Source organism: Oncorhynchus kisutch, unplaced genomic scaffold (assembly GCF_002021735.2).
Source record: "Oncorhynchus kisutch isolate 150728-3 unplaced genomic scaffold, Okis_V2 Okis01b-Okis20b_hom, whole genome shotgun sequence".
Lineage (NCBI taxonomy): Eukaryota > Metazoa > Chordata > Actinopteri > Salmoniformes > Salmonidae > Oncorhynchus > Oncorhynchus kisutch.
In genome coordinates this window covers 12,512,387-12,537,386 of record NW_022261978.1, presented here as the reverse complement: position 1 = coordinate 12,537,386, position 25,000 = coordinate 12,512,387, and the positions used below count along the sequence as shown (strand labels likewise).

At 40.8% G+C, this 25,000-nt stretch overlaps 1 protein-coding gene across 1 annotated transcript in view; it reads right to left on the bottom strand.

Moving 5' to 3' along the window:
- The window catches only part of LOC109885747 (uncharacterized), a 71,025-nt gene that overhangs the window by 43,678 nt on the left and 2,347 nt on the right, over window positions 1–25,000 (bottom strand). Inside the window, exons 2-6 of the mRNA XM_031811089.1 lie at window positions 21,124–21,233; window positions 8,141–8,159; window positions 7,866–7,902; window positions 3,449–3,571; window positions 203–402 (exon numbers count right to left, since the gene is read on the bottom strand). Coding sequence (XP_031666949.1) covers window positions 203–402; window positions 3,449–3,571; window positions 7,866–7,902; window positions 8,141–8,159; window positions 21,124–21,181 — 437 coding nt within the window. The 5' untranslated portion in view covers window positions 21,182–21,233. The remainder of the gene's footprint in view (window positions 1–202; window positions 403–3,448; window positions 3,572–7,865; window positions 7,903–8,140; window positions 8,160–21,123; window positions 21,234–25,000) is intronic.

Below are 25,000 nucleotides of genomic sequence, written 5' to 3'. Positions count from 1 at the left end.
TGATATTATATTATATATAGTAATGGTAATACATGGTCTGGTAGGTGATGTTATAACATGGTCTGGTAGGTGATGTTATAACATGGTCTGGTAGGTGGTATTATAACATGGTCTGGTAGGTGGTATTATAACATGGTCTGGTAGGTGATATTATAACATGGTCTGGTAGGTGATCTTATATTATATATAGTAATGGTTATACATGGTCTGGTAGGTGTTGCAGCTGAAGTTCTTGTTGCTGAGGCAGGTTAGGAACCCTCTGGAGATGCTGGAGAGGAGTGGTTTCAGTTTCACCTCCATCCACACCTTTATCAGGTCCTCATCTTGGTAGGCTTCTGTCTCTGGGTTCACACTGATACCCAGCTCTAGTTTGAACACTGGGGTCTGGGATAGACTGGATCTCTGCAGAGGGGGAGACAGGGGTTAAGGTTCACACTGATACCCAGCTCTAGTCTGAACACTGGGGTCTGTGATAGACTGGATCTCTGGAGAGGGGGAGACAGGGGTTAAGGTTCACACTGATACCCAGCTCTAGTCCTAACACTGGGGTCTGGGATAGACTGGATCTCTGGAGAGGGGGAGACAGGGGTTAAGGTTCACAATGATACCCAGCTCTAGTCCTAACACTGGGGTCTGGGATAGACTGGATCTCTGGAGTGGGGGAGACAGGGGATTAAGGTTCACAATGATACCCAGTTCTAGTCCGAACACTGGGGTCTGGGATAGACTGGATTTCTGGAGAGGGGGAGACATGGGTTAAGTATATAATAACATGCTGGTAGACCTCAGCTTCTGTGTTGTCAGATATCCAGTTGTAGACCCAACAACAGGGATAGACTGGACCTCTGGAGGGGAGGGAGAGAGACTGGTTCGGAGACTATAGCTCTGCAGGGGGAGAGAGACTGGTTAGGAGATTATAGCTCTGCAGGGGGAGAGAGACTGGTTAGGAGACTATAGCTCTGCAGGGGGAGAGAGACTGGTTAGGAGATTATAGCTCTGCAGGGGGATCATGTTTAGTTGGTAGGCTCCAGGGGGTGATGAGAGTGGGGGGGGGGGGGGGGGGGGGGGGGGTGAGAATGGGTGGGTGATGAGAGTGGGGGGCGTGATGAGAGTGGGGGGCGTGAAGAGAGTAGGAGGTGATGAGAGTGGGGTCAGCCTCTGGGGGGTGATGAGAGTGGGGTCAGCCTCTGGGGGGTGGGGGGTGATGAGAGTGGGGTCAGCCTCTGGGTGGTGGGGGGGTGATGAGAGTGGGGTCAGCCTCTGGGGGGTGGGGGGTGATGAGAGTGGGGTCAGCCTCTGGGGGGTGGGGGTGATGAGAGTGGGGGTGGGTGATGAGAGTGGGGTCAGCCTCTGGGGGGTGATGAGAGTGGGGGGTGCTGAGAGTGGGGTGGGTGATGAGAGTGGGGGGGGTGATGAGAGTGGGGGTCAGCCTCTGGGTGGTGGGGGGTGATGAGAGTGGGGTCAGCCTCTGGGGGGTGGGGGGTGATGAGAGTGGGGTCAGTCTCTGGGGGGTGATGAGAGTGGGGTCAGCCTCTGGGGGGTGGGGGGGTGATGAAGTGGGGTGGGTGATGAGAGTGGGGTCAGCCTCTGGGGGTGGGGGGTGATGAGAGTGGGGTGGGTGATGAGAGTGGGGTCAGCCTCTGGGGGGTGATGAGAGTGGGGGGGGGTGATGAGAGTGGGGGGGGGTGATGAGAGTGGGGTCAGCCTCTGGGTGGTGGGGGGTGATGAGAGTGGGGTCAGCCTCTGGGGGGTGGGGGTGATGAGAGTGGGGTCAGCCTCTGGGGGGTGATGAGAGTGGGGTCAGCCTCTGGGGGGTGATGAGAGTGGGGGGGGGGTGATGAGAGTGGGGGTGGGTGATGAGAGTGGGGGGGGGTGATGAGAGTGGGGTGGGTGGTGAGAGTGGGGTCAGCCTCTGGGGGGTGATGAGAGTGGGGTCAGCCTCTGGGGGGTGATGAGAGTGGGGTCAGCCTCTGGGGGGTGGGGGGTCATGAGAGATGGGGTGGGTGATGAGAGTGGGGTCAGCCTCTGGGGGGTGATGAGAGTGGGGGGGGGTGATGAGAGTGGGGTGGGTGATGAGAGTGGGGTCAGCCTCTGAGGGGTGATGAGAGTGGGGTCAGCCTCTGGGGGGGTGATGAGAGTGGGGGGGGGGGTGATGAGAGTGGGGTGGGTGATGAGAGTGGGGTCAGCCTCTGGGGGTGATGAGAGTGGGGTCAGCCTCTGGGGGGGGGGATGATGAGAGTGGGGTCAGCCTCTGGGGGGTGATGAGAGTGGGGTCAGCCTCTGGGGGGTGATGAGAGTGGGGGGTGATGAAAGTGGGGTGGGTGATGAGAGTGGGGTGGGTGATGAGAGTGGGGTCAGCCTCTGGGGGGTGGGGGGTGATGAGAGTGGGGGGTGATGGGGGGGTGAGAGTGGGGTCAGCCTCTGGGGGGTGGGGGGTGATGAGAGTGGGGGGTGATGGGGGGGTGAGAGTGGGGTCCGGTGATGAGAGTGGGGGGTGATGGGGGGGTGAGAGTGGGGTCGGTGATGAGAGTGGGGGGTGATGGGGGGGTGAGAGTGGGGTCGGTGATGAGAGTGGGGTCAGCCTCTGGGGGGTGGGGGGTGAGAGTTTGGTACAGTCAGACTTGGGAGAAGTGCAGGCTCTCTTTTAAGTGCAATAACATGATATTGCCAGAGAGGGTTGACTAAGCATAATGTTCTACTGTACATGTTAAGTAAAGGCCCGTCCTAGTAGCAGTGACTTGGCATCTGGTGAGCTTCACCACCGTGGTGTGTTTCATAACATACGTTTCTTCACACCCTCAACGACATCCTACCAACTGAACCAACGCTTGGTTCACTATCAACGTCATGATGGTTAGTCCCCGTTTACTCAGATCTGATCCTATAGCAGTTGTTCATTATGGGAAGGACGAGCCGTGGAGTCCATACTTGGCTTCACATCGCTCAGCACTTCTACCCATCTGTCACTTGCATTATTGTCTGTCACTGAGAAATGGCATTCCGCTGACGGAATGTTCAGATCAGTTCTGAAGTTCTGGAGCCATGTCAACATTCCAATCAAATAAGGTGTGTTGATGTTTTGAAGGAGCGTTTCAATTGGTATGCTGAATGCAGGAATGTCCACCAGAACTGTTGCTAGAGAATTGCATGTTAACTTCTCTACCATAAAGCCACATTCCCAACGTTGTTTTAGAGAAAACTAATTCTGATTGGCTGGGCCTGGCTCCCCAGTGGGTGGGCTTATGCCCTCCCAGGCCCAACCATAGCTACACCTCTGCCCAGTCATGTGAAATCCATAGATTAGGGCCTAATGCATTTATTTCAATCGACTTATTCCTTATGTGAACTGTAACACGGTAAAATCAATGTTGCGTTTATATTTTTGTTCGGTACATTTGAAAGGTTTCAGATAGTATTTGAATGCAGGTCTGGGGATGTATCAAGCTACCATGAAGGAGTAGACATCCAGGGCAGCGTCAATGGTGTCCTTCAGGTTCTGCAGATGGTCTCTCCCTGTGTCTGTAGCTGGCAGACCCACACACTGGAGGAAGTTAGAGGTAGGATCACCAGCCTGGGGATGGACAATAACAGATACATCATGACTTCCTGTTCCTACATTCTACTATATCTGCATCAGTTAGATTGTTGGTAGTTTCCTACTATATCTGCATCAGTTAGATTGTTGGTAGTGTCCTGTTACATTCTACTATATCTGCATCAGTTAGATTGTTGGTAGTTTCCTACTATATCTGCATCAGTTAGATTGTTGGTAGTTTCCTACTATATCTGCATCAGTTAGATTGTTGGTAGTGTCCTGCTACATTCTACTATATCTGCATCAGTTAGATTGTTGGTAGTGTCCTGCTACATTCTACTATATCTGCATCAGTTAGATTGTGTCCTGCTACATCCTACTATATCTGCATCAGTTAGATTGTTGGTAGTGTCCTGTTACATCCTACTATATCTGCATCAGTTAGATTGTGTCCTGCTACATCCTACTATATCTGCATCAGTTAGATTGTTGGTAGTGTCCTGTTACATCCTACTATATCTGCATCAGTTAGATTGTGTCCTGCTACATCCTACTATATCTGTATCAGTTAGATTGTTGGTAGTGTCCTGCTACATTCTACTATATCTGTATCAGTTAGATTGTTGGTAGTGTCCTGCTACATCCTACTATATCTGCATCAGTTAGATTGTTGGTAGTGTCCTGTTACATCCTACTATATCTGCATCAGTTAGATTGTTGGTAGTGTCCTGTTACATCCTACTATATCTGCATCAGTTAGATTGTTGGTAGTGTCCTGTTACATCCTACTATATCTGCATCAGTTAGATTGTTGGTAGTGTCCTGTTACATCCTACTATATCTGCATCAGTTAGATTGTTGGTAGTGTCCTGTTACATCCTACTATATCTGCATCAGTTAGATTGTTGGTAGTGTCCTGTTACATCCTACTATATCTGCATCAGTTAGATTGTTGGTAGTGTCCTGTTACATCCTACTATATCTGTATCAGTTAGATTGTTGGTAGTGTCCTGTTACATCCTACTATATCTGTATCAGTTAGATTGTTGGTAGTGTCCTGTTACATCCTACTATATCTGTATCAGTTAGATTGTTGGTAGTGTCCTGTTACATTCTACTATATCTGCATCAGTTAGATTGTTGGTAGTGTCCTGTTACATCCTACTATATCTGTATCAGTTAGATTGTTGGTAGTATCCTGTTACTACATCCTACTATATCTGCATCAGTTAGATTGTTGGTAGTGTCCTGTTACATCCTACTATATCTGCATCAGTTAGATTGTTGGTAGTGTCCTGTTACATTCTACTATATCTGCATCAGTTAGATTGTTGGTAGTGTCCTGTTACATTCTACTATATCTGCATCAGTTAGATTGTTGGTAGTGTCCTGTTACATCCTACTATATCTGTATCAGTTAGATTGTTGGTAGTGTCCTGTTACATCCTACTATATCTGTATCAGTTAGATTGTTGGTAGTATCCTGTTACTACATCCTACTATATCTGCATCAGTTAGACTGTTGGTAGTGTCCTGCTACATCCTACTATATCTGCATCAGTTAGATTGTTGGTAGTGTCCTGTTCCATCCTACTATATCTGCATCAGTTAGATTGTTGGTAGTGTCCTGCTACATTCTACTATATCTGTATCAGTTAGATTGTTGGTAGTGTCCTGCTACATCCTACTATATCTGCATCAGTTAGATTGTTGGTAGTGTCCTGTTACATTCTACTATATCTGCATCAGTTAGATTGTTGGTAGTGTCCTGTTACATCCTACTATATCTGCATCAGTTAGATTGTTGGTAGTGTCCTGTTACATTCTACTATATCTGCATCAGTTAGATTGTTGGTAGTGTCCTGTTACATTCTACTATATCTACATCAGTTAGATTGTTGGTAGTGTCCTGTTACATCCTACTATATCTGCATCAGTTAGATTGTTGGTAGTTTCCTACTATATCTGCATCAGTTAGACTGTTGGTAGTGTCCTGCTACATTCTACTATATCTGTATCAGTTAGATTGTTGGTAGTGTCCTGTTACATCCTACTATATCTGTATCAGTTAGATTGTTGGTAGTGTCCTGCTACATTCTACTATATCTGTATCAGTTAGATTGTTGGTAGTGTCCTGTTACATCCTACTATATCTGCATCAGTTAGATTGTTGGTAGTGTCCTGTTACATCCTACTATATCTGCATCAGTTAGATTGTTGGTAGTGTCCTGTTACATCCTACTATATCTGCATCAGTTAGATTGTTGGTAGTGTCCTGTTACATCCTACTATATCTGCATCAGTTAGATTGTTGGTAGTGTCCTGTTACATCCTACTATATCTGCATCAGTTAGATTGTTGGTAGTGTCCTGCTACATCCTACTATATCTGCATCAGTTAGATTGTTGGTAGTGTCCTGCTACATCCTACTATATCTGCATCAGTTAGATTGTTGGTAGTGTCACGTGATGCAGCTAAAGACAAATCATTGTGTTATTCTAGGTCCTCATCAGTCTGTCATCAGGTGTTAGATCGTACCTCTGTCTGCGTTACAAATGGCCCCCTGATCCCTCTACAGTGAACACCTTTTGACCAGGACCCATGCAGGAAATAGGGTTCAGTTTGTGACGCGGGCTAAGTCATGTCACATAAGCTAAGTCATGTCACATAGGCTAAGTCATGTGACGCGGGCTAAGTCATGTCACATAAGCTAAGTCATGTCACATAAGCTAAGTCATGTCACATAAGGTAAGTCATGTCACATAGGCTAAGTCATGTGACGCGGGCTAAGTCATGTGATGCAAGCTAAGTCATGTGACACGGGCTAAGTCAGGTCAACTGTTTTTCTAGATCAGTGTTTCCCAACTCCTCCTGTTCCCCCAACAGAACACATTCTAAACCAGTGTTTCCCCAACTCCTCCTGTTCCCCCAACAGAACACATTCTAAACCAGTGTTTCCCAACTCCTCCTGTTCCCCCAACAGAACACATTCTAAACCAGTGTTTCCCAACTCCTCCTGTTCCCCCAACAGAGCACATTCTAAACCAGTGTTTCCCAACTCCTCCAGTTCCCCCAACAGAGCACATTCTAAACCAGTGTTTCCCAACTCTCACAACAGAACACATTCTAAACCAGTGTTTCCCAACTCCTCCTGTTCCCCCAACAGAACACATTCTAAACCAGTGTCCCTGAGGGCCGCAGGGTGTCAGCGCAGGCTTTTGTTCCAGCCCGGCACTAACACACCTGATTCATCTGATGGTGGATTACTATTGGTTGAACTTTATAAACATGTTATGTATCCCATATGGCATCCCAATTCACCACTTTTGACCAGTAGTGCACTAAATAGGGAATAGGGCCCTGTTTGGGACATGTTGTTTCCTCAGAGACTAACATGAGAGAGGTGTGTGACCCTCTGTCCACACACTGGGTATCAATGGAGAAATGACATGTTCAAAGAACGACACACGTGTCGATGTACAGCTACGGAGACTTACACAAATATCAAACATGTCAAACCTGTTTGATTCTACTGAATCACTCTGACCTTTTACCTTGTTAGACATGTTTTTATGAGAGAGAGACAGAGGGATGGAGGGAGGGAAAGAGAGAGAGGAAGGGAGAGATAGAGAGGTGGGGGATTGACAGAGAGAGAGAGAGGGGTGGAGGGAAGGAGAGAGGGAGAGAGAGAGAGGGGGGGGTGAGGGGAGAGAGAGACAGACAAATGCAGAAGGGAAAGAAAGAGAGAGCGAGGTGGGGGGTAGAGAGAGAGAGTGGGGTGGAGGGAAGGAGAGAGGGAGAGAGAGAGGGGGGGGGGAGTGAAGGGAGAGAGAGAGAGGGGGGGAGTGAAGGGAGAGAGAGACAGACAGATGAAGGTGGGAAAGAGAGAGAGGGTGAGGTGGGGGGTAGAGAGAGAGAGTAGGGTGGAGGGAAGGAGAGAGGGAGAGAGAGAGAGAGGGAGGGGGGAGTGAAGGGAGAGAGAGAGGGGGGGGGAGTGAAGGGAGAGAGATAGATAGAGAGGGGGGGGGTGAAGGGAGAGAGAGAGACAGATGCAGAAGGGAAAGAGAGATAGAGCGAGGTGGGGGGTAGAGAGAGAGTGGGGGGGACAGACAGAAAGAGAGAGGGGGGGTGGAGAAGGGAAACAGATGGAGAAGGGAAAGAGAGATAGAGTATGGTGGGGGAGAGAGAGGGGGGGGAGTAGAGGGAGAGAGAGAGAGGGATGGAGAAATGGAAGGAGAGAGAGGGAGGGAGAGAGAGAGAGGTGTGGGGCAGACAGAGAGAGAGAGAGGGGGGGTGGAGGGTGAGGGAGTGGTTGAATTCTAGCACTCACCTGAGTACACAGTTCTTGCGTAAGGCAGGTCTCATTTCTTTAAGTTTCCATCAGCAGGGCAGGGTGAAGCATTAAAAGACAAAAATAAAATGTCTGAAAAATTCTTTACATATTTCAGCTGCCTAACTTATAGAAGAAGAATCATGAGGACACAGAGAACCTTCTAGAGTTCTAAAGTTACACCAAAGAATCCTCAAAGAATCTAGAGCTGATTGTTAAGTGTTGTTATAGGCCTCATTCTGGACTGGAATGTGGCTCAGATGACAATGACTTACCGTTGTGCATCTGATGCTCCTGTGGGAACACAATGACATCATTTATTGGTTTAATAGTTGAACGTGTTTATATAATTGCTTTAATCTGAGAAGAAAGTGATTGATTGTGGTGGCAATTAATTAAAACGTGAATTCTTCTAATTCATTTGACAGGACTGTTAATAACTGTTATTCTGTCTTATCTCTCTCACTCTCTCTCTCTTTCCCTTCACCCCACCCCACTCTCTCTCTCTACCCCCCACCTCACCCTCTCTCTCTTTCCCTTCACCCCCCCCCCCCACTCTCTCTCTCTACCCCCCCACCTCACCTCTCTCTCTTTCCCTTCACCCCCCCCCACTCTCTCTCTCTACCCCCACCTCACCCTCTCTCTCTTTCCTTCCACCCCCCCCCCCCCCACTCTCTCTCTCTACCCCCCACCTCACCCTCTCTCTCTTTCCCTTCACCCCCCCCCACCTCTCTCTCTCTACCCCCCACCTCACCCTCTCTCTCTTTCCCTTCACCCCCCCCCCCCACTCTCTCTCTCTTACCCCCCACCTCACCCTCTCTCTCTTTCCCTCCACCCCCCCCCCACTCTCTCTCTCTACCCCCCACTCTCTCTCTCTCTCTCTCTCTCTCTCTCTCTCACTCTCTCTCTCTCTTTCCCTCCACCCCCCACTCTCTCTCTCTCTCACTCTCTCTCTCTTTCCCTCCACCCCCCACTCTCTCTCTCTACCCCCCACTCTCTCTCTCTCTCTCTCTTTCCCCCCCCCACTCTCTCTCTCTACCCCCCACCTCACCCTCTCTCTCTTTCCCTCCACCCCCCCACTCTCTCTCTCTACCCCCCCACCTCACCCTCTCTCTCTTTCCCTCCACCCCCCACCCCACTCTCTCTCTCTACCCCCACCTCACCCTCTCTCTCTTTCCCTCCACCCCCCACCCCACTCTCTCTCTCTACCCCCCACCTCACCCTCTCTCTCTTTCCTTCCACCACCCCCCCCACTCTCTCTCTCTACCCCCCACCTCACCCTCTCTCTCTTTCCCTCCACCTCCCCCCCCACTCTCTCTCTCTACCCCCCACCTCGCCCTCTCTCTCTTTCCCTTCTGCATCTGTCTGTCTCTCTCTCTCTATCCCCCACCTCACCCTCTCTCTCTTTCCCTTCTGCATCTGTCTGTCTCTCTCTCTGCCCCCCACCTCACCCTCTCTCTCTTTCCCTTCTGCATCTGTCTCTCTCTCTCCCTACTATCAGGGGAATACATGTGCAAATGTCAATACAGATATCCAGGTTTTCTATGTAATAAAAAGCCACAGCATCCATTAAAATGTCATGTATTTACATTTGCAGCATTTACCTGACCCTGCCCTTGACTACAGTGGACCTGCTCTCTACTCTACTGTACTCTACTGTACTCTACTATACTCTACTCTACTGTACTCTACTGTACTCTACTATACTCTACTGTACTCTACTATACTCTACTGTACTCTACTGTACTCTACTATACTCTACTCTACTGTACTCTACTGTACTCTACTGTACTCTACTGTACACTACTCTACTGTACTCTACTGTACTCTACTGTACTCTACTGTACTCTACTCTACTCTACTCTACTCTACTGTACTCTACTGTACTCTACTGTACTCTACTGTACACTACTCTACTCTACTGTACTCTACTGTACTCTACTGTACTCTACTGTACTCTACTGTACTCTACTGTACTCTACTCTACTCTACTCTACTCTACTGTACTCTACTGTACTCTACTGTACTCTACTGTACACTACTCTACTCTACTGTACTCTACTGTACTCTACTGTACTCTACTGTACTCTACTGTACTCTACTCTACTCTACTGTACTCTACTGTACTCTACTGTACTCTACTGTACACTACTCTACTGTACTCTACTATACACTACTATACACTACTCTACTATACACTACTATACTCTACTGTACTCTACTCTACTGTACTCTACTGTACTCTACTATACACTACTATACACTACTCTACTGTACTCTACTGTACTCTACTATACACTACTCTACTATACTCTACTGTACTCTACTGTACTCTACTGTACTCTACTATACTCTACTGTACTCTACTGTACTCTACTATACACTACTCTACTCTACTGTACTCCACTCTACTCTACTGTACTCTACTGTACTCTACTGTACTCTACTATACACTACTGTACTCTACTATACACTACTCTACTGTACTATACACTACTATACAATACTACACACTACTCTACTATACAATACTACACACCACTATACAAAACTATACACTACTCTACTGTACTCTACTATACTATACTGTACTCTACTATACTCTACTGTACTCTACTATACTCTACTGTACTCTACTATACTCTACTGTACTCTACTGTACTCTACTGTACTGTACTATACACTACTATACAATACTATACACCACTCTACTATACAATACTATACACTACTCTACTATACACTACTGTACTCTACTATACACTACTGTACTCTACTATACACTACTCTACTGTACTATACACTACTATACAATACTATACACTACTCTACTATACAATACTATACACTACTCTACTGTACACTACTGTACTCTACTATACTATACACTACGGTACTGTACTATACACTACTCTACTATACACTACTGTACTATACTATGCTATACACTACTCTACTATACACTACTGTACTCTACTCTACTATACACTACTATACTCTACTATACACTACTCTACTATACACTACTGTACTATACTATACTATACACTACTCTACTATACACTACTGTACTCTACTCTACTATACACTACTATACTCTACTATACACTACTCCACTATACTATACTATACACTACTCTACTATACACTACTATACTCTACTATACACTACTCTACTGTACTATACACTACTATACACTACTGTACTATACTTTACTATACACTACTCTACTGTACTCTACTATACACTACTCTACTATACAATACTATACACTACTCTACTGTACTATACACTACTCTACTGTACTCTACTATACTCTACTATACAATACTATACACTACTGTACTATACAATACTGTACTCTACTGTACTCTACTATACACTACTGTACTGTAATCTACTATACACTACGATACAATACTATACACTACTCTACTATACAATACTATACACTACTCTACTATACAATACTATACACTACTCTACTATACAATACTAAACACTACTCTACTATACAATACTATACACTACTGTACTGTACTCTACTATACACTACTATACAATACTATACACTACTCTACTATACAATTATATACACTACTCTACTTTACAATACTATACTCTACTGTACTCTACTATACACTACTGTACTCTACTATACACTACTATACAATACTATACACTACTCTACTATACAATACTATACTCTACTGTACTGTACTCTACTATACACTACTATACAATACTATACACTACTCTACTATACAATACTATACACTACTCTACTATACAATACTATACACTACTCTACTATACAATACTATACACTACTGTACTGTACACTACTCTACTATACACTACTCTACTATACAATACTATACACTACTGTACTGTACACTACTCTACTATACACTACTCTACTATACAATACTATACACTGCTCTACTGTACACTACTCTACTGTACCCTACTATACACTACTCTACTAAACAATACTATACACTACTCTACTGTACACTACTCTACTGTACTCTACTATACACTACTATACAATACTATACACTACTGTACTGTACACTACTCTACTATACACTACTGTACTGTACACTACTCTACTATACACTACTGTACTGTACACTACTCTACTATACACTACTGTACTGTACACTACTCTACTATACACTACTCTACTATACACTACTGTACTATACACTACTCTACTATACACTACTCTACTATACACTACTGTACTATACACTACTCTACTATACACTACTCTACTGTACACTACTCTACTATACACTACTCTACTGTACACTACTCTACTATACACTACTCTACTATATTATACACTACTCTACTATACAATACTATACACTACTCTACTATACACTACTGTACAATACTATACACTACTCTACTATACAATACTATACACTACTGTACTGTACTCTCCTATACACTACTATACACTACACTACTATACAATACTATACACTACTCTACTATACAATACTATACTCTACTGTACTCTACTGTACTCTACTGTACTCTACTGTACACTACTCTACTGTACACTACTCTACTGTACTCTACTCTACTCTACTGTACTCTACTATACACTACTCTACTATACTCTACTGCACTCTACTGTACTCTACTATACTCTACTGTACTCTACTGTACTCTACTATACACTACTCTACTATACTCTACTGTACTCTACTCTACTCTACTCTACTCTACTGTACTCTACTGTACTCTACTATACACTACTCCACTGTACTATACACTACTATACAATACTACACACTACTCTACTATACAATACTATACACCACTATACAACACTATACACTACTCCACTGTACTCTACTATACTATACTGTACTCTACTATACTCTACTGTACTCTACCATACTCTACTGTACTCTACTATACTCTACTGTACTCTATTGTACTCTACTGTACTGTACTATACACTACTATACAATACTATACACCACTCTACTATACAATACTATACACTACTCTACTATACACTACTGTACTCTACTATACACTACTGTACTCTACTATACACTACTATACAATACTATACACTACTCTACTATACAATACTATACACTACTCTACTATACACTACTGTACTCTACTATACTATACACTACTGTACTGTACTATACACTACTCTACTATACACTACTGTACTATACTATACACTACTCTACTATACACTACTGTACTCTACTCTACTATACACTACTATACTCTACTATACACTACTCCACTATACTATACTATACACTACTCTACTATACACTACTATACTCTACTATACACTACTCTACTGTACTATACACTACTATACACTACTGTACTATACTTTACTATACACTACTCTACTGTACTCTACTATACACTACTCTACTATACAATACTATACACTACTCTACTGTACTATACACTACTCTACTGTACTCTACTATACTCTACTATACAATACTATACACTACTGTACTATACAATACTGTACTCTACTGTACTCTACTATACACTACTGTACTGTAATCTACTATACACTACGATACAATACTATACACTACTCTACTATACAATACTATACACTACTCTACTATACAATACTATACACTACTCTACTATACAATACTAAACACTACTCTACTATACAATACTATACACTACTGTACTGTACTCTACTATACACTACTATACAATACTATACACTACTCTACTATACAATTATATACACTACTCTACTTTACAATACTATACTCTACTGTACTCTACTATACACTACTGTACTCTACTATACACTACTATACAATACTATACACTACTCTACTATACAATACTATACTCTACTGTACTGTACTCTACTATACACTACTATACAATACTATACACTACTCTACTATACAATACTATACACTACTCTACTATACAATACTATACACTACTCTACTATACAATACTATACACTACTCTACTATACAATACTATACACTACTGTACTGTACACTACTCTACTATACACTACTCTACTATACAATACTATACACTACTGTACTGTACACTACTCTACTATACACTACTCTACTATACAATACTATACACTGCTCTACTGTACACTACTCTACTGTACCCTACTATACACTACTCTACTAAACAATACTATACACTACTCTACTGTACACTACTCTACTGTACTCTACTATACACTACTATACAATACTATACACTACTGTACTGTACACTACTCTACTATACACTACTGTACTGTACACTACTCTACTATACACTACTGTACTGTACACTACTCTACTATACACTACTGTACTGTACACTACTCTACTATACACTACTCTACTATACACTACTGTACTATACACTACTCTACTATACACTACTCTACTATACACTACTGTACTATACACTACTCTACTATACACTACTCTACTGTACACTACTCTACTATACACTACTCTACTGTACACTACTCTACTATACACTACTCTACTATATTATACACTACTCTACTATACAATACTATACACTACTCTACTATACACTACTGTACAATACTATACACTACTCTACTATACAATACTATACACTACTGTACTGTACTCTCCTATACACTACTATACACTACACTACTATACAATACTATACACTACTCTACTATACAATACTATACTCTACTGTACTCTACTGTACTCTACTGTACTCTACTGTACACTACTCTACTGTACACTACTCTACTGTACTCTACTCTACTCTACTGTACTCTACTATACACTACTCTACTATACTCTACTGCACTCTACTGTACTCTACTATACTCTACTGTACTCTACTGTACTCTACTATACACTACTCTACTATACTCTACTGTACTCTACTCTACTCTACTCTACTCTACTGTACTCTACTGTACTCTACTATACACTACTCCACTGTACTATACACTACTATACAATACTACACACTACTCTACTATACAATACTATACACCACTATACAACACTATACACTACTCCACTGTACTCTACTATACTATACTGTACTCTACTATACTCTACTGTACTCTACCATACTCTACTGTACTCTACTATACTCTACTGTACTCTATTGTACTCTACTGTACTGTACTATACACTACTATACAATACTATACACCACTCTACTATACAATACTATACACTACTCTACTATACACTACTGTACTCTACTATACACTACTGTACTCTACTATACACTACTATACAATACTATACACTACTCTACTATACAATACTATACACTACTCTACTATACACTACTGTACTCTACTATACTATACACTACTGTACTGTACTATACACTACTCTACTATACACTACTGTACTATACTATACACTACTCTACTATACACTACTGTACTCTACTCTACTATACACTACTATACTCTACTATACACTACTTTACTATACTATACTATACACTACTCTACTATACACTACTATACTCTACTATACACTACTCTACTGTACTATACACTACTATACACTACTGTACTATACTTTACTATACACTACTCTACTGTACTCTACTATACACTACTCTACTATACAATACTATACACTACTCTACTGTACTATACACTACTCTACTGTACTCTACTATACTCTACTATACAATACTATACACTACTGTACTATACAATACTATACTCTACTGTACTCTACTATACACTACTGTACTGTAATCTACTATACACCACGATACAATACTATACACTACTCTACTATACAATACTATACACTACTCTACTATACAATACTATACACTACTCTACTATACAATACTAAACACTACTCTACTATACAATACTATACACTACTGTACTGTACTCTACTATACACTACTATACAATACTATACACTACTCTACTATACAATTCTATACACTACTCTACTTTACAATACTATACTCTACTGTACTCTACTATACACTACTGTACTCTACTATACAATACTATACAATACTATACACTACTCTACTATACAATACTATACTCTACTGTACTGTACTCTACTATACACTACTATACAATACTATACACTACTCTACTATACAATACTATACACTACTCTACTATACAATACTATACACTACTGTACTGTACACTACTCTACTATACACTACTCTACTATACAATACTATACACTACTGTACTGTACACTACTCTACTATACACTGCTCTACTATACAATACTATACACTGCTCTACTGTACACTACTCTACTGTACCCTACTATACACTACTCTACTAAACAATACTATACACTACTCTACTGTACACTACTCTACTGTACTCTACTATACACTACTATACAATACTATACACTACTGTACTGTACACTACTCTACTATACACTACTGTACTGTACACTACTCTACTATACACTACTGTACTGTACACTACTCTACTATACACTACTCTACTATACACTACTGTACTATACACTACTCCACTATACACTACTCTACTATACACTACTGTACTATACACTACTCTACTATACACTACTCTACTGTACACTACTCTACTATACACTACTCTACTGTACACTACTCTACTATACACTACTGTACTATACTATACACTACTCTACTATACAATACTATACACTACTCTACTATACACTACTGTACAATACTATACACTACTCTACTATACAATACTATACACTACTGTACTGTACTCTCCTATACACTACTATACAATACTATACACTACACTACTATACAATACTATACACTACTCTACTATACAATACTATACACTACTGTATTGTACACTACTCTACTATACACTACTCTACTATACACTACTCTACTATACACTACTCTACTATACACTACTCTACTATACAATACTATACACTACTGTACTGTACTATACACTACTCTACTATACACTACTCTACTATACACTACTGTACTGTACACTACTGTACTGTACACTACTGTACTGTACTCTACTATACACTACTGTACTCTACTATACTATACACTACTGTACTATACAATACTATACACTACTGTACTATACAATACTATACACTACTGTCTACTGTACTCTACTATACACTACTCTACTATACAATACTATACACTACTGTCTACTGTACTATACAATACTATACACTTCTGTCTACTGTACTCTACTATACACTACTGTACTATACAATACTATACATTTATGTCTACTGTACTCTACTATACACTACTGTACTATACAATACTACACACTACTGTGCTATACAATACTATACACTACTGTACTATACAATACTATACACTACTGTCTACTGTACTCTACTATACACTACTCTACTATACAATACTATACACTACTGTACTGTACTATACAATACTATACACTACTGTACTCTACTATACACTACTGTACTGTACTCTACTATACACTACTGTCTACTGTACTATACAATACACTACTGTCTACTGTACTCTACTATACACTACTGTCTACTGTACTATACAGTACACTACTGTACTATACAATACTATACACTACTGTCTACTGTACTCTACTATACACGACTGTCGACTGTACTATACAATACTATATACTACTGTCTACTGTACTCTACTATACACTACTGTACTATACAATACTATACACTACTGTACTGTAATCTACTATACACTACTGTCTACTGTACTCTACTATACACTACTGTACTATACTATACACTACTCTACTATACACTACTCTACTATACACTACTGTACTGTACTCTACTATACACTACTGTACTGTACTCTACTATACACTACTATACTATACACTACTGTACTCTACTATACTATACACTACTGTACTATACAATACTATACACTACTGTACTATACAATACTATACACTACTGTCTACTGTACTCTACTATACACTACTCTACTATACAATACTATACACTACTGTCTACTGTACTATACAATACTATACACTACTGTACTGTACTATACAATACTATACACTTCTGTCTACTGTACTCTACTATACACTACTGTACTATACAATACTATACATTTCTGTCTCCTGTACTCTACTATACACTACTGTACTATACAATACTATACACTACTGTACTATACAATACTATACACTACTGTACTATACAATACTATACACTACTGTCTACTGTACTATACACTACTCTACTATACAATACTATACACTACTGTACTGTACTATACAATACTATACACTACTGTACTCTACTATACACTACTGTACTATACAATACTATACACTACTGTACTGTACTCTAATATACACTACTGTACTGTACTCTAATATACACTACTGTACTATACAATACTATACACTACTGTACTGTACTCTACTATACACTACTGTACTGTACTCTACTATACACTACTGTACTATACAATACTATACACTACTGTACTGTACTCTACTATACACTACTGTACTATACAATACTATACACTACTGTACTGTACTCTAATATACACTACTGTACTGTACTCTACTATACACTACTGTACTATACAATACTATACACTACTGTACTATACAATACTATACACTACTGTACTATACAATACTATACACTACTGTCTACTGTACTATACACTACTCTACTATACAATACTATACACTACTGTACTGTACTATACAATACTATACACTACTGTACTCTACTATACACTACTGTACTCTACTATACACTACTGTACTATACAATACTATACACTACTGTACTGTACTCTAATATACACTACTGTACTGTACTCTAATATACACTACTGTACTATACAATACTATACACTACTGTACTGTACTCTACTATACACTACTGTACTGTACTCTACTATACACTACTGTACTATACAATACTATACACTACTGTACTGTACTCTACTATACACTACTGTACTATACAATACTATACACTACTGTACTGTACTCTAATATACACTACTGTACTGTACTCTACTATACACTACTGTACTATACAATACTATACACTACTGTACTGTACTCTACTATACACTACTGTACTATACAATAATATACACTACTGTCTACTCTACTATACACTACTGTACTGTACAATACTATACACTACTGTACTGTACTGTACTCTATTATACACTACTGTTCTATACAATACTATACACTACTGTACTGTACTATACTGTTCTGTCTACTGAACTATACTATACTGTATTCTACTGTACTCTACTATACTTTACTCTACTGTACTATACTATACTGTACTGTACTCTACTGTCTACTGTATTCTACTGTACTGTACTCTACTGTACTCTACTGTCTACTGTATTCTACTGTACTAAACTATACTGTACTCTGCTATATTTACTGTACTCTGCTATATTTGACTGTATTCTGCTATATTTTACTGTACTCTGCTATCTACTTTATTCTATTATATTCTACTGTCTGCATTCTACTGTATTATACTACAATACTGTATTCTACTGTCTACTGTATTCTACTGTATTATACTACAATACTGTATTCTACTGTCTACTGTTCTCTACTGTATTCCACTCTCTATTGTATTATACTGTCTGTATTCTACTGTATTCTACTGTCTACTGTATTCTACTGTACTCTACTGTGTTCTATTTTACTCTACTGTTCTCTACTGTATTCCACTCTCTATTGTATTATACTGCAGTCTTTTGTACTCTACTGTACTTACCCCAGTAGCAGCGGAGAGCTGTACAATACTATACACTACTGTACTGTACTGTACTCTATTATACACTACTGCTCTATACAATACTATACACTACTGTACTGTACTATACTGTACTTTACTATTCTGTACTGTCTACTGTACTATACTATACTATAATTTACTGTCTACTGTACTATACTGTACTATACTGTTCTGTCTATTGAACTATACTATACTGTATTCTACTGTACTCTACTATACTTTACTCTACTGTACTATACTATACTGTACTGTACTCTACTGTCTACTGTATTCTACTGTACTGTACTCTACTGTACTCTACTGTCTACTGTATTCTACTGTACTAAACTATACTGTACTCTGCTATATTTACTGTACTCTGCTATATTTTACTGTATTCTGCTATATTTGACTGTACTCTGCTATATTTACTGTACTCTGCTATATTTTACTGTATTCTGCTATATTTGACTGTACTCTGCTATATTTACTGTACTCTGCTATATTTTACTGTATTCTGCTATATTTGACTGTACTCTGCTATATTTACTGTACTCTGCTATATTTTACTGTACTCTGCTGTCTACTTTATTCTATTATATTCTACTGTCTGCATTCTACTGTATTATACTACAATACTGTATTCTACTGTCTACTGTATTCTACTGTATTATACTACAATACTGTATTCTACTGTCTACTGTATTCTACTGTATTATACTCAACTGTATTCTACTGTCTACTGTATTCTATTATATTCTACTGTCTGTTTTCTACTGTATTCTACTGTCTACTGTATTCTACTGTAATGTACTGTATTCTACTGTTCTCTACTGTATTCTACTGTACTGTAATGTACTGTACTCTGCTATATTTTACTGTACTCTGCTGTCTACTATATTCTATTATATTATACTGTCTGTATTCTACTGTATTATACTACAATACTGTATTCTACTGTCTACTGTATTCTACTGTATTATACTACAATACTGTATTCTACTGTCTACTGTATTCTACTGTATTATACTACAATACTGTATTCTACTGTCTACTGTATTCTACTGTATTATACTACAATACTGTATTCTACTGTCTACTGTATTCTATTCTATTCTGCTGTCTGTATTCTACTGTATTATACTACAATACTGTATTCTACTGTAATGTACTGTACTCTACTGTGTTCTATTTTACTCTACTGTTCTCTACTGTATTCCACTCTCTATTGTATTATACTGTCTGTATTCTACTGTATTCTATTGTCTACTGTATTCTACTGTGTTCTATTTTACTCTACTGTTCTCTACTGTATTCCACTCTCTATTGTATTATACTGTCTGTATTCTACTGTATTCTACTGTCTACTGTATTCTACTGTATTCTACTGTCTACTGTATTCTACTGTCTACTGTATTCCACTCTCTATTGTATTATACTGCAGTCTTTTGTACTCTACTGTACTTACCCCAGTAGCAGCGGAGAGCTGTGAGGTAGATCAGGAGGAAGAGGTGGCGTGATCTCATGATGATGAGACAATGACTGTCATGGGGTCAGCTGGAAACAGATATCACTGATCTAGGGACAGAAGATAACCGGTTATTATCACTATAACAGGTTGCTATAATAGAGTCAACTGGTCTCTGGGGATATAGTTCATGGAACACAAGATAACAGGTTATGCAGGCCTTTTCTCACACAACATAGAGAGAAGGGTGACGTTGTCCCTAGATACTGATCTTGGGTCGGTTTAACATTGTTCCCCACCAATGGTTAAGGGAAGGATTGGAGGAGGGGAAGCTGATACTGGATCTGTACCATGGGGGAAACTTCAACCCAGAGCCTAATGCAGACAAGAGTGAATGAAACAGGGAGACTGATATGGACAGAGAGATAGAGAGTGAATTAATCAGAGAGACAGATATGGACAGAGAGAGAGAGTGAATGAAACAGGGAGACAGATATGGACAGAGATATAGAGTGAATGAAACAGGGAGACAGATATGGACAGAGAGATATAGAGAGTGAATGAATCAGGGAGACAGATATGGACAGAGAGATATAGAGTGAATGAAACAGGGAGACAGATATGGACAGAGAGATATAGAGAGTGAATGAATCAGGGAGACAGATATGGACAGAGAGATATAGAGTGAATGAATCAGGGAGACAGATATGGACAGAGAGATATAGAGTGAATGAATCAGAGAGACAGATATGGACAGAGAGATATAGAGTGAATGAATCAGAGAGACAGATATGGACAGAGAGATATAGAGTGAATTAATCAGAGAGACAGATATGGACAGAGAGATATAGAGTGAATTAATCAGGGAGACAGATGTGGACAGAGATATAGAGTGAATTAATCAGGGAGACAGATATGGAGAAGGTGGAGGGCCCGAGGTAATCACACTCCAGCTGCTAGAAGCCTTGTGTAGTTCGGACTATTATGATGAATGCAGTGACTATATTAGAGAGCTACCGGCATGTCATTGTGACATCATACACACTGCTTTACATGTCATTGTGACATCATACACACTGCTTTACATGTCATTGTGACATCATCCACACTGCTTTTACATGTCATTATGAAATCATCCACACTGCTTTACATGTCATTGTGACATCATCCACACTGCTTTACATGTCATTGTAACATCATACACACTGCTTTAAATGTCATTGTGACATCATCCACACTGCTTTACATGTCATTGTGACATCATCCACACTGCTTTACATGTCATTGTAACATCATACACACTGCTTTAAATGTCATTGTGACATCATCCACACTGCTTTACATGTCATTGTCATCGTGTGGTCAGGAGAAGCATCAAGGTGTGTCAGGTCAACATCATCCACACTGCTTTACATGCAATCTACCACAAACAGGCTCAAATCAGATATGTGTTTATTATCAGATGTTAAGGCAGGTAACAGTGAAATGATTGTGTTCCTAGATCCAGCAGTACAGTAAATGATTGTGTTTCTAGATCCAGCAGTGCAGTAAATGATTGTGTTTCTATCTCCAGCAGTGCAGTAAATGATTGTGTTTCACCAGTGCAGTAAATTATTGTTATAGTTATAGTTATAGTTATATAGGATGAGGTAAGGATGAGGTTATATAGGATGAGGTAAGGTATAGTACCGGGTGGTAGCCAGGGAGTGATAGACTCTAAGGTGCAGGGTAGAGTACCGGGTGGTAGCCGCGTAGTGATAGTCTCTAAGGTGCAGGGTATAGTACCGGGTGGTAGCCGGGTAGTGATAGACTCTAAGGTGCAGGGTATAGTACCGGGTGGTAGCCAGGTAGTGATAGACTCTAAGGTGCAGGGTAGAGTACCGGGTGGTAGCCGCGTAGTGATAGTCTCTAAGGTGCAGGGTATAGTACCGGGTGGTAGCCGGGTAGTGATAGTCTCTAAGGTGCAGGGTAGAGTACCGGGTGGTAGCTGGGTAGTGAGGTGCTGTGCTTCACTGAGAAGAATGCTGCTAGCTTGCACCTAACGCCTACACACACACACGCATGAATGCACGAACACACACACACAGAGAAAGATTAAAGCACAAAAGGATAATGATGGTGTCTTTCCGACAGCAGATCAATCACATGACGTGGTCTGTCTGTCAAACAGTAGTAGAAAGATCAAGCTAAAATAACTACATCTTATCCAGCCACACACACACACACACGGAGACACACAGACACACACACACACAGAGAGAGAGAGACACACACACAGAGACACACACACACACACACACACACACAGAGAGAGAGACACACACACAGAGACACACACACACACACAGAGACACACACACACACACAGAGACACACAACACACAGAGAGACACACACACAGAGAGACACACACACACAGAGACACACACACACAGAGACACACACACACACAGAGACACACACACACACACACACACACACATAGACACACACACACACATACAGGACATCTCTGTGTGTGTGTGTCTCTGTGTGTGTGTGTCTCTCTGTGTGTGTGTCTCTCTGTGTGTGTGTGTCTCTGTGTGTGTGTGTGTGTCTCTGTGTGTGTGTGTGTGTCTCTGTGTGTGTCTCTCTCTCTGTGTGTGTGTGTGTGTGTGTGTGTGTCTCTGTGTGTGTGTCTCTCTCTGTGTGTGTGTGTGTGTCTGTGTGTCTCCGTGTGTGTGTGTGTGTGTGTGTGGCTGGATAAGATGTAGTTATTTTAGCTTGATCTTTCTACTACTGTTTGACAGACAGACCACGTCATGTGATTGATCTGCTGTCGGAAAGACATCTGCTGTCGGAAAGATGAACACAAACTGTGTAGGTGAAGTTACAGATCTAGTTTTTCTAGTTTGACCCCTTCCCCTATGCTCTCTCTCTCACACTGGGAGCAACACACACACAGCAACTTAATGAGTCACCTGTTGTGTGTAAGGTCTATGCCCTGCTGTATAATGTGTGTCAGCTGTGTATGACGCCGCTTAATCTGTTCCTTTGTTTGGCTGTAGAATCTCTCTTGTATCAGCTCTTCAGTTAAACATACTGCTGTGTCCAATATCAAATACACTTTCTGGAAGTGTTTGGCCTAAGTCCACTCCTAAGTCCACTCCTAAGTCCACTCCTAAGTCCACTCCTAAGACCACTCCTAAGACCACTCCTAAGTCCACTCCTAAGACCACTCCTAAGACCACTCCTAAGACCACTCCTAAGTCCACTCCTAAGACCACTCCTAAGACCACTCCTAAGACCACTCCTAAGTCCACTCCTAAGTCCACTCCCAAGTCCACTCCTAAGACCACTCCTAAGTCCACTCCTAAGTCCACTCCTAAGTCCACTACCAAGTCCTCTACTAAGTCCACTACCAAGTCCACTCCTAAGACCACTCCTAAGACCACTCCTAAGTCCACTCCTAAGTCAAGTAACCATCAGTGAACAGCAGTTCTATTTAACCATCAGTGAACAGTAGTTCTATTTAACCATCAGTGAACAGTAGTTCTATTTAACCATCAGTGAACAGTAGTTCTATTTAACCATCAGTGGATTTAACCATCAGTGAACAGTAGTTCTATTTAACCATCAGTGAACAGTAGTTCTATTTAACCATCAGTGAACAGTAGTTCTATATAACCATCAGTGGATTTAACCATCAGTGAACAGTAGTTCTATATAACCATCAGTGGATTTAACCATCAGTGAACAGTAGTTCTATTTAACCATCAGTGAACAGTAGTTCTATATAACCATCAGTGAACAGTAGTTCTATTTAACCATCAGTGAACAGTAGTTCTATTTAACCATCAGTGCCTGCTCAGAGATATTACATTAGTTGTGTGCCAGG